A 17,629-nucleotide genomic window follows, 5' to 3' on the forward strand; every position below is an offset into this window, starting at 1 on the left:
CAGTGCCACTTTCTGTCTCAGCTGCTCTACTTTCCATCCAACTGCTGCAATAGAGGATGACCCAAAGCCTTGAGACCCTGCACGTGAGTAGGAAACCTGGAAGAAGCTCCTGGCCTCAGATCAGCTGTTCCAACAGCTTGGGGATAGAACCAATGAATGTAAGATCTTTATCTCTTCTTTTCTCTCAGTAAGTCTGACTGTCCAATAAATAAATAAATAAATAAATAAATAAATAAATAAATATTTATATAACAAAGTGGTTCAAGCACTCCCACATACATGGGTCACCCAGAAGAAGTTTCTTGTTTAAGTCTGTTCTGGACTTAGCTGTTGCAGCCACTGAAGATGTGAGCCTTAAATGGAAAACCTCTTTGTCTCCTTCTCTCTCTCTTTTATAAATTTGCATATATGAACTTCTGAGTCTCCCATCTCTCGTAAGCATACATCCTGTAAGCTTCGTCCATGTTGCAATATCACTGTGTAGCTAAATAATATTCAATAATGTGGATTTTGGCCATTTGCCAGTGCACACACCTTTTTCTCTGAAGTTTTAAAATTAATAACTTTATCAAAAGGATTATTTTTATGCTGTGATCATAAGGAATTTGGATGTGTGAGTTTTTTTTTAAAGAATCAGTTTTGGTTATTATTTTCCAGGATACAGTTTTTAGGTGTAGGGATTCCCCTCTGTACCTCATCTTCAACCCTTCCCATTCGGCATTCCCCCACCCCCTTATTGCATTCTATTATAGAAGTATAGTCTGGCATTGTAGGTATAGGCAATGGTAGGAAATCTGGTATCATATTGACAAGATATATTTAACAGTTTCATTGGAAATCTTCCTTTTATCTGGGAGAAGACGTGTGTATCACAACACTATCTTCACTTTCTGGTAAGTCAGACTCCATTACACAGCTCATCTATGAGAATCTATGTATACAGATGTTTGCCTGTATATCTGCTTGTTTGGTAGTTTGCATTATTTGTTCTTTTGGGATTGGCTTATTTCATCAGTTCAAGGAAACTTCTCCAGGATTGATCACATTATAGATCACAAAACAAGCATCAGCAAATTTTAAAAAATGAAATCATACCATTCATGCTCTATCTGGGCAGGAATATGGTTATTTTGATCATCCATGCCTCCATTTGACAAGCTGCTATGGTTTGGATTTGGTTTGTCCCGTAAAGATTCATTCGCTTAAGGGTTGGTCCCCATGTAATGCTATCGAGAGGCAGTGGAACCATTCAAGTGGGTGTATTAAAAGGACATAAAGTTACTCTGGGTATCATGCTCAGAAGGGATTAATCTTTGTCTCCCAGGGGTAGGTTAGCCCTTGGAAGAGTGGACTGGTTATTCAGAGAGTAGGTTGTCAAAGAACGAGTTCACTTTCTCCACTCACCCTGTTGCTTCCACTCTCTTTCACAATGCTCCACCAGGGGGCACTCACCAGAAGCTGATGTTGCTGCTGCACTTCAGGATTACAAGCAGAAAAGCTCTTTGTAACTCACTTAGCCTAAACCACTTTGTTACAGCAACACAAAATAGACTAATGAACAAGGCAAAAATTCCGGAGGCATAAAAAGGGTAGGTACATACAGACGAGTGAGTCAGGATGAGAATTCAGGTATTTTAGAGTCCTAATCTACAATTCTCGCTATGAGACTAACTAATTGCCCTTTATAGTTCTATAACATGAGCATTAATTATTCTGTGTACATTTAATTATATTACATGGTCAGGCCTTCACATCTTAATCCTGATTTAAAACTGTTGGCCAGCATGCCTGGAATTAAACAATTCACTAATAATTATTATTCTTGCCCTTCTAAAGAGTATCAGGACACCTTACCAGATAATTGTAGTAGCTTAAGTCTCTTAAAAATTTATTCATGAAAAATTTGATCTGATAACGTCTTTTTCCTTGAAAAAAGAATTCTCTAGCTCTAAGAGTTAATTTAAGAAAAATTAAAATTCCACATATATTTCAGTGCAGAGTCAGAGCACTAAGTTGACAGAGAAAGTTTGTAGACTTAGAAAAAAAATTTGTCTTATCTCCCAAGAATTGAGCCTGGAATCATTGATATGTTTTACCTTGAATACAAAGATACTAACGCTGTTGGTTTTTTTACAGAACAATACTTTGCAATACTTGTTTCTTTTGCCTTTCACTACAGATTTACTGGATTGCCTTTCTCTAAAAACAGCCATGTGTATCTCTCCCACCAAAAATACAATTATGTAAAACTGTTGTCAACTCAGTAGTTAGGAATGTTATACTACCATAGTTTTAATGCCCCATGATTGCTTTATTACTTATTGTGTGTGAGTGAAACAATCATTTTTTACCCAATTTTTGTTTATAGCTATTATCTGTGTCCCCACTAAACTAAGAGATTTTGTTTTTTTACTTTTACACTTACTTGGTAAAGCAGTAAGCCTTTTACTGTAATACAAATAAAAAATATGTTATCTCAAAAGATTAAAAAGAAAGGAAAGGAGAAAAAAGGAAGATGGGAGGGAGGTGAGAATGAGCAAAGAGAATGTCATTGTGTTCTTAGAATTATATGTGCAAATCACATATAATCTGTTAAATATGAAAATTAAAAATTCAATATTAAAATTAAAGTTTTAAAAGTTGCCTTTTTCTATGCCAAACTCTTTCTTAAAATATATTTGTAAATTGACTCAGGAATCTTGATATATTTTGAATATGCAGTTACACTCAAATATCCATTCACACACAGCCAAGAAATTGTTTCACTCATGGGCTTAAAAGGTTAGAAACAGCTCATTTCATTTTTATCTCTAATTCTTGGTACAGTGCCAGAGAAGTTTCCGGAATAAACACTGGTTTGAATGAGCCATTTTTCCCTTCAATTCTTTTTTGTCCCCTAGAACAGCTTGCCACATCTGTAAGGGATCTTTGAAAAATTAATGAAAATGCATATCATAAAGAAATTAAGCATGGGTTTCAGAATTTTTGCAGTGTATAAACTTATATTTTCATTCTATTTATGAACTTTTAGAAATACCTTTGTATATAGTATTTAGTCAGCAAATATAAATAAATTTAACATTTGAAATACACATATACATGTAGTGAGAAAAATATCTTAAGTGGCAAATACAATTTTGTTTTTTATAAAATTTTACTATATAAAATCATAAAAGAAATAAAAAAATTACCAAGCTACATACGTTTGTAGATATAGAACCAATAAGTGTGACTGCGTCAGTCATTAACAACGTAGATATCTAATGAATCATCTTTGAATTCAATTTTGCAGTATTTATTATCTACTTGTATATTCAGTAAACCTATTTAATGCAAATTACTGTATTACAAACAACAAAATCTGCAATGAAACATCTCATTATCCAAGATCAAGTTATAATTTACTGTAATTATAATGAACTTGATTCACTGTAATCACAGTGTTAATTTTAAATATTAGTATCATTATTACAAAATTAAAATGAAGGGTTTTTTTTTTTTTTGGTTTTTTGTTTGTTCATTTTTCCTTTTAAAAAATCTTGGATTTCTGGGAAATACGTAGGCAGTTTTTTTCTGTGACTCTCGCATTCCATGTGAGCACTTTCTCGAGCCCCAGCTGCAACACTTTGTCTCTAGCTCTCTGATAATCTACCTGGGAAGGCAGTGAGAGCCCAAGTACAAGGGTCCCCACATCCACATGGGAGACCTGAGGGAAGCTGCCGGCCCCTAGCTTCAGATGCCAGCACCAACCACTGTGAGCATCTGGGGAGGGAGCCACTTGATGGAAGATCTCTTTCTGCCTCTACCCTCTCTCCCCTATCTCTCTGTAACTCTGTATTTAAAATTTACAAATACACCTTTTCACTAAAACAAAAGCAAACACTTGGATTTCAAGTGAAAGTTGTAAAGTGTCAATGATGTGCATTTCACATTTAAATAGTCCACAACTGTGTTTATCAACTATCAAAACACAATGTTACTGAGGATAAACAGACATATTTTCTTCAGAATAAAGACTACAAGATTTAGTCTGAAAAATGAAAGTAAATTCAATAACTGATGAGGGACTCCAACACTTTCCAATAAATGACTGCAGTTTATACTTTCTTTTGTCGTACAGATTTAATGCTCCTTCGAGAGACTAGCCTGACTTCTTCTAGATTACACTTCCAGAAATCTTACAGCATCACGTCAACTCAGTACAATACCTTGACAAATCATTTCACTAAGAATATATTATCTTTCCCCTTTTCCTATAAACTAATATATTCTTTTCCTAAAGAAAATGATGAAAAACATAATATTTTAAAATCAGGAAATAATATGCTAATAATTTCCCAGCCTTTTGTGTGCCAAATCATGTGTGCTAGCATGAATTTTAGCTCCAGGTAAATATCAACACACCCAAGTCTCATGTACACAGTATATGCAACATAAAACTCATCAAAGATTCACAATTGTTCTACTCTTTGAAGATGGAATGCATTCTCTGAGATTTGTGATGAACTGAATCAATGCCCAACAAATCAGAAAAATGGCTTTCTTAATAAGGAAATTCAATAATCAAAGTTTGACAAATAACAGAGTTGAAATCACTAGTTAATCCACAGATCACAAAATATGCCTTACTTAAAGTTAATTTGTAGTTTAATGCCTGCTATTTAGAAGCTTTCCGAGAGTATAGATATAATTAAACATGCTCAAATCGAAAGGGGAGCGTCCTACATAAATCACAGAATTATATACCTAACAGTTAAACAAATGCCCCAACAATTATGAGAAAAACAGAAACTGAGATAGAGTTTAAGGATAGTAAAGAACAATTTGGTTTGAAAATAATGTATGCTTTAAAAGCAGATTTTGCATCAATATAAAATCAAATCCTGGGTTGCTAGGAAACCCAAATTCTCAAACATGTACATGTTGGAAATTTGTAGCCTCATATAAATGCAATCAGAGTAAACTCATCTACTCAGGCAAAAGGATGAAGACTTACTGCATGCTTGTGTGATCTGAGTGGGTGTAGCATAAACAGTACTAGCTCACACTTTCTTAGTGGCTTAGTGTAAAAACAAAAATGCAGTTGTTTTATATTTCACTGTTTATTTTTTCATCTCGCCTTTCTCTTCTACGTAAAGTTCTTTGTCCGGCAGTCTCTAACTGATTGAATTTTATGAGACACAAAGCCTGACATATTTGGCTTCTGAACAGCCTCTGGCATCCAGCGTTTCTTTTCAGAGTTTTAGCACTGCTGCTGATTTGTGATCTTGCTTAAGACTGAAACCATCTTAGGAGTTAGCAGAAAACTAAGAAATCATAGACTGAATAAAACCTACTTTTGCTAGCAATTTTCTTACTCATTTTGATGTATTTTTAATACATAATATTTCTTACAAAGTAGTCCATTATTTAATTTTTTTCAATAATTTTCAGAATCTACAGATAAGGATGATATGAAGTAATTCATGCTAAATCAACTAAAGGGAGATTTAACTTTTATTCAGCTAATCACACAAATTTTAAAATCAAATATATTAGATTGTCAGAGCTAGTGCCTATAAGTAAAATACTATTTAATAAATCATGCTATTTGATCTAAATTTCAAAAATATTAGTAAATTTTGTTACAAGGTAAGTAGATACAACACAAAACAAGGCAAATATAAATGTCAAGATAACTTTTAGGAATAGTAAAAAGATGATATATCACTAACGGGAAATATCTACAAAATTAGCATATATTACCTGTCATCTTCCTGGGAGAATCTCCTTTGCAAGTCCTCTTTATTCCATTGTTCTTTTTCTTTCCCTTGCTCAGGTGTTTTTTCCTCATCTCCTGATTCTCTGTTTTCCTCCTTATTACATGTTTCTGTAATTTCTTTCCCTTTCTCTTTCTCATTACTTTTTTCTTCCTTTACTTCTTCCTTCTCATGAACTACCTCTTCATGCTTATTCCTTTCAGTCCCTCCCTCTTCTATTCCCTTTGGCCTTTTGAAAGCAACACAAATCGAAGGCATGCAATAAAAACACAGAAAAGAAAAGAAATGAAAATCAAGAAATATGAACATAAAATTAAACAGAAAGGCGATGAAAATTATCTGCCCATAAGTAAAACAGATGCATTTACTCGTAACTCTTTTTCAGTGTGCACCTGAGAAGCATTGTGTAAGCAATACCTAATAGTTTTTAAGTCATATTTTCCTTTTAAAATTTTACACAGAAATAGGCAAAAGCTATAGTGTCTCCATTATTGAATTTCTTTATCCAGTAGGAGTAAAAACCATGTTTTTTGACATTAAGTGTGCATAAAATCTATAGGTCAGGTAAGAAAGAAAAAACATTCTAATTTATATATTGTATTTAGAAGATGAGGACATTTCTCAGATATTTACAAACATTTTAAGACAGCAAGAAAGCATGTTACTAAGACTTTATTAGGTTTCCTGGACCACTGAAATGTGGAAAACTAGGAAACTCCTCTGAATATGATTTTGACTATCAAAAACTTCAAGCAATCACTTAACTGCCACTTTAATTTCAGTAAAAACATAATAATGACAGTATTAATTCTTAAACTGCAAACATGGAAAGACACAAATATTATTTCAAGAAACCTGGTACACAAAATTGTCATCAATTCACCAACATTTTTTTGTAAGTTTTAAGTATGGGCCAAATTAATAGCCACAGGGGGGAAAAAGTATCTGTGCAAAAGTTCCTATGGTCTTAATGTTAACTAGTCACTTTTTAGAAGGCAAAGATTAAATGTTTACCCAAAAAATAGAAAAGGCCGTCTAGAATATACTTAGAAATGTTTATTGCTGAAGACCCCGTACTCACCTGATCTTCTTGTTTCCTCTTGGCCGTTCCGATTGGACAGACATGTAGCTTGTGCTGCTGAAATGAGAAGCACTACTAGTCCTTGAAACCGCAGATATATCACTTACATCACTGTCCGAAGATTTAGTGGAAATGTTATCTGCCCCTCTATGAGGATCCCATCCTGATCGATACTGTTAACACAGATTGACAAATACGCAGAAGTCGTCAGTATTACCACACAGAACAATTATTAGCTTTCTCCTATTTCAGCACTTTAATTGTCCACAGGGCATACAGCAAAAATCCCCACTCAGTGGCATATAAAACGAAAGTGAATGGCAATTATCCTAAAAGAAAAATTCAATTTATATGAAGCTATTGTCTTCAGCAAAGTAATTAGAACTTTTCCACCACACCCCAGTGAAGGCCATTTAGATAGCTTCAAAACAGAATTGGCCTCATGGAAGAACGTTTAGGTAAATTCTGGGAAATAAATATTTTGCTTAATATTAGAAAGGAGAACTTATTAATTATGATTCTTTTTTTTAAAGGTATGATGAAGTTGCCACTGTAATTAATAAAAACCAAGCCAGAGACATCAGTTTCTTTAATCCACTGTGCTTCACTGAAAACCTAGAGATGATGCAAAATCTAATTATTAATACACTAACTCTTTTTTAAAAATCCAAAAGGAAAAAAAGTTTTGTTTCTCAATAATTACTGCAATTTTTGTGGATCCTAGAATACTAGAAAAAGTTGTTACGGTTTACCATAGCTCAGACTTCCTGGAACTGAAATAATCAGATAGTTAACTGGCACAACGAAGGGCAAGGTATTCTTGGGTGTTCAAATATTCTGGCAAATTGAAAAACATTATAAACATTTTATGTTAATGACCTATCCTCATAAAATACATTCAACATACAAACTAAAAATCAAAACTTAATTAAAAAATTTTTTTACTACAAATATTATCACTAGGAGTCCTAGGGTTAGCATGGAAAAAAAGACAGACTTTGGCATCTGGAAAACCTGAAGTAAGGAAAATTCTTGCTAAAAGGACAGATTTGATAAAATATTGAAAACTTTTATTATAATACAGTTAGCAATATATTCCTGCTATTTTGATTTGAATATTAAAATTAATACGTGGGTGATGTCTAACATACATTAATAAATGTAGGTAGTGTTATTATTCCATCATTACTACCTGCTGGTTTAATAGCATCTTTCTCTGTGCAAACACAACATTAGTAATTTGTACATTGCTGGATTAATGGAATATCTCCTATTTAATTGTTATATATGAACTTCAAATATAATGTTGAAGCATCCATATCTAGTCAATTTTCAATGAGAACTTTCTAACCATTGATACTCATAAGTTTCACAAAGACAATTATCTTCTATTAACCACTTATTATGACTTGAACTGTTGCATAATAAACATTCTTCCATGAACAACAATTCAACACCAGTAGTGGATGCAAATATTTTAGCCAAGATAAATTAATTGGCAACAGAGTATAAATGCTATATCAAACTGAAATGGACCATTGTTTCTAAGCTCTCCTTGTATCCATGCTTATAACTAACTACTGGCTTTTCTTAAAAAACAAACCAAAGACTTCTAATGTTTCATAAAATTTTAACAATCCAATTCATTTATATATGTACCTAGATAATATATATTCATCTTAGACACAAGCTGATCTTTCTGAGCTCAATTTACCTATCTTTGTTAGACAAATTCTTAATTATGAGAAAGAATCAAACTACAAAGAACATTGCTGCTTTTTTTCAGCAAATATTCATGCAAACAGGATTGTAGTGCTCATTTTAAAAGAACCATTCTTTTCATGGATTTGTTTGAATAAAATTTAGCTCCAAATACTTACTTAAAAACACTTTCAAAAGTAATTGAAACAACAATGTCTTAACTCACTGTCTACAATTATTTTACAATGCATGAACCTAACATATACACAAATACACATAGTAAATTATGTTACTGAATTTGATCTTAAATTGACACATATATTAAAATTTCATTTTGTTTATACACATTTTTGATATTTCATTTACATGAAAAATGATAGTTTTCAGAAATGTTTCTATGCTTTATAATTATTTAGTAGATATAGGCCTGCATTGAGGGAATATATCTTTTTTATTTTTATAAGTTATAATAACAAAAATCTAATAAAGGACCTAAAACTAGAGTTTCCATCTAATATAATTAAATGCAATTTTCCTTTCCCTAACACCTGATAAACATAAGTTATATACTTTAGTACTGAGATAGAAGAGGCTGAGTTATCATGCCAGCACATAGAAATGCATGGGTATAGGGAGATGCAGATATTTAGAAACTAGTTGAGACTGTCTAGGTGTCATAGTAAACAATGTTTTAAGTAATTAGCATGTCCTAACATACAGCTGACAGATTAATTTATTGCTTCCTTAGTGGAACAGAAACAAGAGAGGTTCACTGTTTGGGATTATGTGATCTCAGCTGAGAACAGCTCTAATTGGAGAGCATTACAACTTTGGAGCAGAGGGAGGATATTTCCTGGCAATATTTTTAATGTTTTGTACATTACTGTTAAGCAGATTATGAATCAGAAAAAATTACAGGAAGTTATCATTCTTTAAGATGTTCTAGAGTCCAGGGGGTTTCTAAGTGCCTGGGAAAGTTAATGTTCTTCCAATGTGGTTAAAATTGGCTAATTTGAGAAGTCCAATTAAAAAGAAGTCTGTTGTTACAATTTTATAATGAAATACTTGAGAAAAGAGATAAATTCCAACTTCTGCAATAAAAGCTTGTCTTTCTCTAGTATCCTTCCCCAAAGCTCTTAGGTTAGATAATTTCCCAGTTTGACTTCTCCTCTGCATCTTAGTATCTATGGTTGTTCAATCATTGTGTATGAACGTCTAAGACCAAAAAGAAAAAAAAATGAGAATAACTTTGAGAATTTTCTTATATTGTTGTAATCAATTTAATTGGTGGAACTAAAAATTTGACATAAAATCTCAGGACAACAATGTGATTGTTGAAAAATGCTGGGAAAACTTATCAAATTCAAATTTTGTAGAAAAATAAGGGTTTTTTTCTGCAATCTAGAAATAAAACAGGATAAAGTATCTTCTGAAAAACTAAGGATAGGTTGAAATCTGGGAGAGGGCTCCCCATATCAGGAGGGGCATGATAGAAGAGAATAGAGAGACAGGAGTCCTGCTCTGCAGACAATTAAAAAAAAAAAACAAGGTGAGAAGGAAGCCATCTGAATTTTATTTCATTTCATAATCCAAACAGAGTAGCTGCTACCCTCTGATACTACTCTATTAGCAGCTATTTTCCCTTTGATAAGTTATTCCTGGATGATTTTATTTTCTCTGTGGAAGTCATGATTCAAACGCTGCACTGTAGAAAAACGTACTTAGCAGACACCAGTTTGAGATAAGACTCCTAAAATTGGCAACGTTCACTAAGGATCTCCGCTTAGGAGAGAGAAGGCAGGGGGGAAAAGGCACAGGCATTTGAAGGTATAAAGGTTGCACAGCAAACTGTACTCCGGGGATGAAATCCCAGCTTGAAAGATGTCTGGTAGTGTAAGGGAGCAAGAAGATTCCAAAGCAAAACAAGCCTGAAGAACACCACGCCTCAGTCTGGAAAGGAATCAAGGTTCTAAATTTTCCCTGGAACTGGAGACAAACTTTCTCATTATGGCTTGTGTGACTGATGCCATCCTTAGTCAGGCAGAGGAATAAAACAGGCTACAATTATATGTGTACCTGTGGAAAGCACTGCTGTAAGTACTACAGGTAGATTAAACCATTCAATTCTCCAAAACCTTGGGAGATGGGCATGATGATAGTTGCAGTTATTCGGAAGCACTGTCAGTTGAGGTGAGCCAATTTAGTACCCTATTCATGAAATCCATCTACTCATCTTCGAAGGCACAGAGAAGATGTCACCTCTTCCATTAAGTCTTCCTGATTTCATCATTTGTCAACGGTCAGTATAGCAGTGCTGTTTTGGTACATGCCTGACATTCAACTTTTTGGAAAAAAAAAAAAAACTGTAGAGTTTCCTCATTTCCGTGCTAAGAATACTCTCACTGTGGCAGATTTCAAGATACCAAACAGAACCAAAAGTGGAATTGGGTCAGCACTGGCTGTGGGGTTTAGAAATACAAGCATTATTTATAGGACTCAGTAAAAGTCCCTGAGAAACAAAGAATAAAGGGAATTAAAATGCTGTATCTGATAACATACTCATCTGGGAATCACTGACACTTGGAAAAGCAGCATCAGCCTAAGAAGAAGAGCCACAATGAAAGAAAAAAAAAAAGCCATGCACAATGTGGATATAGGCTTACTAAAAAGTCAACTACGTCTTGTTCTGAAGGAATTCATAAAGGAATAATTATTGCCAGCAGTCAATGGCTTCTTCAAAGGTGTGGCTTTGTGAGAACTCTATCAGCACCCATCTCAGGCTTGATGAACAACCTTCACTTACTTTCTTCTATTTCTCTACTTCTCATACTTTTCAGGGCTAGAAATGCCAGTTAAACAATTAAATCCCAAGTTTAGAAGTCTCAAGTAGTGGTAGAACTTACACTTTTTCCCTTATCCAGTGAATTTATCATTTTTCTCAGAATCAATAACCCTTAATCCATTCTACCAGTTGCTAAAAGTGTTCTTAAAAAAAAAAAAAAGGAAAAACCTCAAACCAAATAAAACTTCAAAACCTCAAACCAATAACAACCTAATCTGCAAATCAGTGATACCTTTTTAATTTTCTTTTCTTGAAACTTTTCTGTAATAGTTTCTCAGATAATCTCACTCATGATTTTCTCGCTATCTCTTCGACTGTTCTTGCTTCATTTCTTTTCCTTGGATCCAATATTTCCTAACATGAGTTTAAATCGTATTTTTCCCCAAAGTTTCCAAATCTTTCTCTAAATTATTCTCCCCAAATGATAAAATCCACTATCTCCTCATTTTAATTATCATGTCATGATTAAAACGAAGCCCTATCTTTTGTCCTCACCTCTGTCCCATGCTTCAGATTATTCTGGATGATGACAAGGCATCTCCCATATTTAGTTTGTAGGCACATCAAATTCAAAATGACCAAAATCAAATTTGTTGTTTTTCACACCAAAGGAAGTCTTGTTCCTTTTTATTCCCTGTATGTCTATATACATAAATAAAATAATAATATATGATGATAGATTCTTAATATGTGCTATATTAATAATATAATATTGATATTATAATATATGAAAATAATATATATAAAATCCCTAAATCCTATGAGTTTTGTCAAATCTTTCCATCTCTAACATTGTGCATTCTAATTAGTCAAGAAATAACATTTATTCATGGAATAGAAATAACGTATATCGTCTCACTATTCTGCTACTTAGGCTTTAAAAATAGGTGCATTCTTGCCAGTAGCTGCTGTTTTTAACACCAAATTATTTGTAGCATTTGTTGTAGAATGCCTGTCTGAAATGCCTTCTCTTTCTCTGTTCTTTACCAAAAGAGTCATATTTATTTTGGTGATCTAACAACAGCAAAACACAATAACTTCATTTCTCAGAATCTCTCACAGCTAGACTGAGTCTATTCTACATAATTCCTTCTTTGCAGTTCCAAAATGATCTCTACATAAGATTTTAGGTCTTAACAGGGCAAATACTTATCATCATAATAACAAACTTCCACAATAATAATAAATCCCATTAAAAACTAAAGATCTAGATTTTGATACTGAATTTTTACCATCATTCATCTCTTTTGTTAAATAGTTAATCTTGACTTGAAATAAAAACTTAAAAGTGGCTGTGAAAACTTTAGTATTATAGCCATTGTACAACTATTACATATCAGGATTACAGCTATGAAATTGAATGGTTGGGCCTGGCGGCGTGGCCTAGCGGCTAAAAGTCCTCGCCTTGAACACGCCGGGATCCCATACGGGCGCCGGATCTAGTCCCAGCAGCTCCACTTCCCATCCAACTCCCTGCCTGTGGCCTGGGAAAGCAGTCGAGGATGGCCCAAAGCCTTGGGACCCTGCAATCACGTGGGAGACCTGGAAGAGGTTCCTGGTTCCCAGCTTCGGATCGGAATGCACTGGCCGTTGCGCTCACTTGGGGAGTGAATCATCGGAGGGAAGATCTTCCTCTCTGTCTCTCCTCCTCTCTGTGTATCTGACTTTGTAATAAAATAAATAAATCTTTTTTAAAAAAAAGAAATTGAATGGTTGTATGTTGTCCTAGATGAATGTACTGATTAAAGGTTTTAATACATGAGTTAATTCAAATTGAACTACAGATTATTTCATGTAAATTAACAGGCAAATATTATATGTGCACATTTGTTCTTAAATTATAGCAACTGACTACAAAATTATGTAACTTTAAGCATTATTGAGACTTCTAACAAAGAACTTGGCTCGTATCAGTGATTTCTAATTCCATGAATGAAACATTAGAATTGACAGAATGAAATGTAGAAAAACTATTTCAAACCTAACCTTAAATGTTAAGCTATAAGATTAAATAATTTGGTTGTTTCACAATAAGACTTGTTATAACCTAAGTATCATTACATAGTCTTTTAATGCTGACTCAAAAAAATTATATATTTGTAAGGCACTTTTTAGTAACTTACAAAGTTTCCTTAATTTGAAGGTTAAAAAAATTGCAGGTTGTGAAGAACTACTAAGCTACTTATTCAAAGTCTTCACACAGAATTCATATGGTCTTCCTTAAGTGTGGAAACTAAAATTTAACACAAATCAAAACAAAAAACTAAAACCAAAAACACCAACAATAAAGAAACACCTACATGTATCAGTATTATTGCAAATACAGTTTCATCACTTTATATCTTTGTCAAACAAATGGTTAAGGATGATAAACTAGTCTTAGTGATTTATTATTTAAAATTTATTGTCTATGTGTGAAAGTGACATCTTCTCATTTGATTATTGTCTAAAGTCCTTGCTACATTCCCTTTGAATTCCTGACCTAATGGCTACATTTTACTTGCTGAACTCTGTATTTATTTAGAGAAGTATTATTCCCTTGACTATAAAATAAAATCTCAAAATCTAAAAATGAAAGGAAGAAAAGCATTATAATATTTTTGAATTGTATCTATGAGCTACAATAAATCGGTTTTCTTTGTATTAATATGTTAACATGAGGACTGTATTGTAGCAATTATCATGCATTGTCTGTGAGCCTAGGATTCCAATGTATTAATAAAATCCTAAAAAGTAATAACAAAAGAAACTTGTAAATAGAAAACTAAATCATTTTATCTCCAAAAATTTGGGAAAATAGATTGGAAAACAGGAAGAAATAGAAAAAAATAACAAAATCAAAGTTTAAAATAACACAGTGTCATTTAATTGTCTTAATAAGTTTCTTTATGTTCTAATTAAATGTTTTCATGATGCTTTAAAGTATTCATTTAAAAACCAGTATAGCTAGTCTAGAAACGTGTGATGAGCTGGATTTTGTTACCCATAATTTAAATATGGAGATTCTAACCTCCAGTGTCTTAGAATGTAACTCCATTTGCATATAGAGCCTTTCAAAAAGAAACTGAAGTATGCATCACATCTGAGTCCAATCTTCCTGATGTCCTAGTAAAGATAAACTAGGATTTAGACAGAGACACAGAGACATCATATGAGGACATAGCAAGACAGTGGTCATCTTCATTTCATGACAGTCCTCAGAATGACCCAATGACACATTGATATTGAAATGCTAGTCATCAAAACTGTGAGAAAATTATTCACATTGTCTATGCCATTACATCTATGGTCTTATGTTATTGCAACTCAAACAAAAGATATTGAAGACAAAGGGAACCCCAAGGTTAAAAGTTCAAATCAAAGTTCGATTATAAGTCAAAACACAAAATCTATAATTTCATTTATTTAATGAAATTAAGTTTTAAATCATTCAGTTACAGCAAGATTGTGTGTGTGTATGTGTGTGTTCATGTGTATGTATACCTATACATAAGGAAAAAATGAAACATTGTCATTAACTAAAATGTTACAGCAGAAAGGCCTTTTTTGACTCAGGGATTTAGGATGTTTGTGTGAGAGGTGTGGTGCAGATATAGGTATAGATATATACATTTGTATGAATACAGTTTTACGTATTTCTGTAACTATCAAAATAGATATCTGAAATACATCTGGCTTGATAAGGATGTCAAAACGGATAATTAACAATACTGATTAGCTAAAACTTTGACTCCATCATAAAAATGAGGCAAATTATTAAGTTTTGGTTCTTTTAAACGTCATAGTTTTCTCATTTTCCTGCATGCATCCCTACTCATTTCTAAGACTGCTTTAAAGAAATATTCCTCCATCTCTTCCATATGGTTAGTGAGAACAAATATAGACCTGAACTGCCAAGGGCTTTGGTAAAGGCAAATAATCTCCTGGAAAAATATTTTATTCTATTTTTCTTATTTTTCCTTCTCCATCATCATCATCATCATCATCATAATCATCATCATCACCACCACCACTACAACACCATTATTGTATTGAGGCTAACATCTCTTGATTGCTTACTCTGCACTCGCTCTAGTCTAAGAGTTGTATGCATACGCTAATGGACTTCAGCTTGAGTACAATTCCAAGAGTAGGCATCATTATCGGAACACACAATAGAAAACATCCGAAGAACCAGGACATCAATTAATATGACTAATGTCATACAAGTAGTAGGAAGTGAATTCAGAAAGTTTGTCCTGGTGTCCACACTTTCAATATTACTCTGGAGTTTATACTTAGTTATAATCACAGTAATTAAGACAGCGGTTCATATATCTCTATTACTGCAATTCACACTTCGATAGTTGTGCCAGGAACATAGCTACTAGTATAGTTAACCAATAATGCACCTTGACAGCAAGAAAACAGACATCCCTCTTTCCCTTATTTACCTCAGAGATAAAGGAAAAAACTTTATATAAGCATGTACAGGGACTTTTTCAGTTACTTTCAAAGTCCAGTTTGATTAATGTATAATATAAGCAAGAAATCTACTCAAAAGAAAAATATTTTAAAAATATAAAAGACATAAGGTTTATAATGTGATTTTACCCTTTTTCATACGAATTACAGTCCTGTTTCATTACACTAGACAGTCAATTGTTAATTTTGTGAGACTGAAGGTTTTTTTTAAATTAGGCCTTGATTTCTACTAATACATTTTTCACTCTAGAGACATATTGCATGTTGCTCATCTTACTTGCTCATTTAATCATCTAAAATTTTTAAATCTAGGTTTGTTTTCTTTCATAAATATACTTGGTAGGAACAACTATAGAGTAGTCATCAGGTGATTAGTAAAAAGCTGGGAAGTTGGCTGACTTAGGCAAGCAGCCAAGTAGCCTAGAAGCCTAGAGGAGTGCGGTCTGATGTGAGTCCAGAATGCAACCAACAATTTGCAATACATGGTTGAATGTATCTGCAGCTGGAAGACAGGCGTGACTGTAAAGAATTGGCAGCAGCATCCAAGATTTGGCACAATTTCTCAGAGCCTTGTAGGCTACGTAGGTAACAAGAATGCTTACAAGCAGTCTGTTTCTCCTGCACATGCTACCACGTCAGGAGCCTTACTGAGACATTCCCTTTGGATTTTGCTATAGAACCTGAAGCTATCAGATTGTGAGGGTCTGTGGAAACAAACAAAATTTGACAAAGTCAAATAGAAATGTAAAGAAATAGTATACTTCATTGAAAAAACTCCAGGTGCAGTCACTGGGGGTACTCCAGCATTTTCATTAATAAGAGGCAAAATTCTTGACCTAACTTTGAATAAAATCTCTAAGCAGATGGCCTCAATTCTGAGGGTAAAATATGAAACCAAGCTGCTTGATACCTGGCTAGATCAAGCATCATGGAATTTCTGAAAACTATTCACATCAAAGCAGGATGCTTCCATACTTCTTACAGGACATGTTAATGTACCTCTTGGGGACCTGGAATGGTAGAAATTACCATGACACCACTCCTGCTACAATGCTTTGAATCTGCCAGATGATTCCACACAACACCAGCACAGTGATGCATGTGTTTGAGGATGCTGGGTTGTCCTGGCTGTCCTGGTAGCTTGATAAGTGAAGCTGTGTCACTCTTGTACAACCACAGGCCTGGCTGTGTTGTATGCTATCAGCAGCTCAACTTTTCTGTTTCAGAACAAAAACAAATTTTAAAGTATTTTATTGTAATCACTGATACAAAACAAAAAACATATCCTAATTTGTGTATTTTCATTTAATTCTTTAATTTATGGAAAGCTATTTATTCTTAAAAATTTCCTTTTCATAAATTTATTTTCATAGCTTTCAGATCCATTTGTCATAATTATTAAGAACTTCTTTTTAAACATCTTTACTCAAATTTATCTCTGTTAGGCAAGTCACAAGTTACAGATCAAGTCACATTTAATGTCAGCCTTGATAATTTCTGAAATTCTGAAATTTGTAAATTTATAGGTTTTCAACATACACTAAATTTGTCTCCTTAAAAAATTGTTTATAGCACTGCAAGATCTATACAAATCTTTCTCCGTAAATTTGCTTTTAGCCTTAAGAAGTTCTTTAGCTGCTTGAAGTTCTTCAAGAATAAAGGGAACATTGCCTGATACAAGCAGTAAACACAAATCCTTCTCATTAACCCAATTGTTTCCTTACATTTCTTTTTGATGTTATTATACTCATTTCTAGCACTCATGATTTTTTGGTTGTTACC

At 33.4% G+C, this 17,629-nt stretch overlaps 1 protein-coding gene across 7 annotated transcripts in view; it reads right to left on the reverse strand.

The window, feature by feature from the left end:
- RIMS2 (regulating synaptic membrane exocytosis 2) overlaps nucleotides 1-17,629 on the reverse strand; it is a 506,806-nt gene that overhangs the window by 112,325 nt on the left and 376,852 nt on the right. For 6 of the 7 annotated variants that reach the window (XM_004580663.3, XM_004580662.3, XM_036498462.2 and 3 more), the window contains one exon: nucleotides 6,841-7,013. In XM_004580663.3, coding sequence (XP_004580720.2) covers nucleotides 6,841-7,013 — 173 coding nt within the window. Of the gene's footprint in view, nucleotides 1-5,745; nucleotides 6,064-6,840; nucleotides 7,014-17,629 lie in introns of those variants that run through there. The other variant, XM_012925674.2, reaches the window with a different exon arrangement.

This window comes from Ochotona princeps, chromosome 9, assembly GCF_030435755.1.
Source record: "Ochotona princeps isolate mOchPri1 chromosome 9, mOchPri1.hap1, whole genome shotgun sequence".
In the NCBI taxonomy this organism is placed as follows: Eukaryota; Metazoa; Chordata; class Mammalia; order Lagomorpha; family Ochotonidae; genus Ochotona; species Ochotona princeps.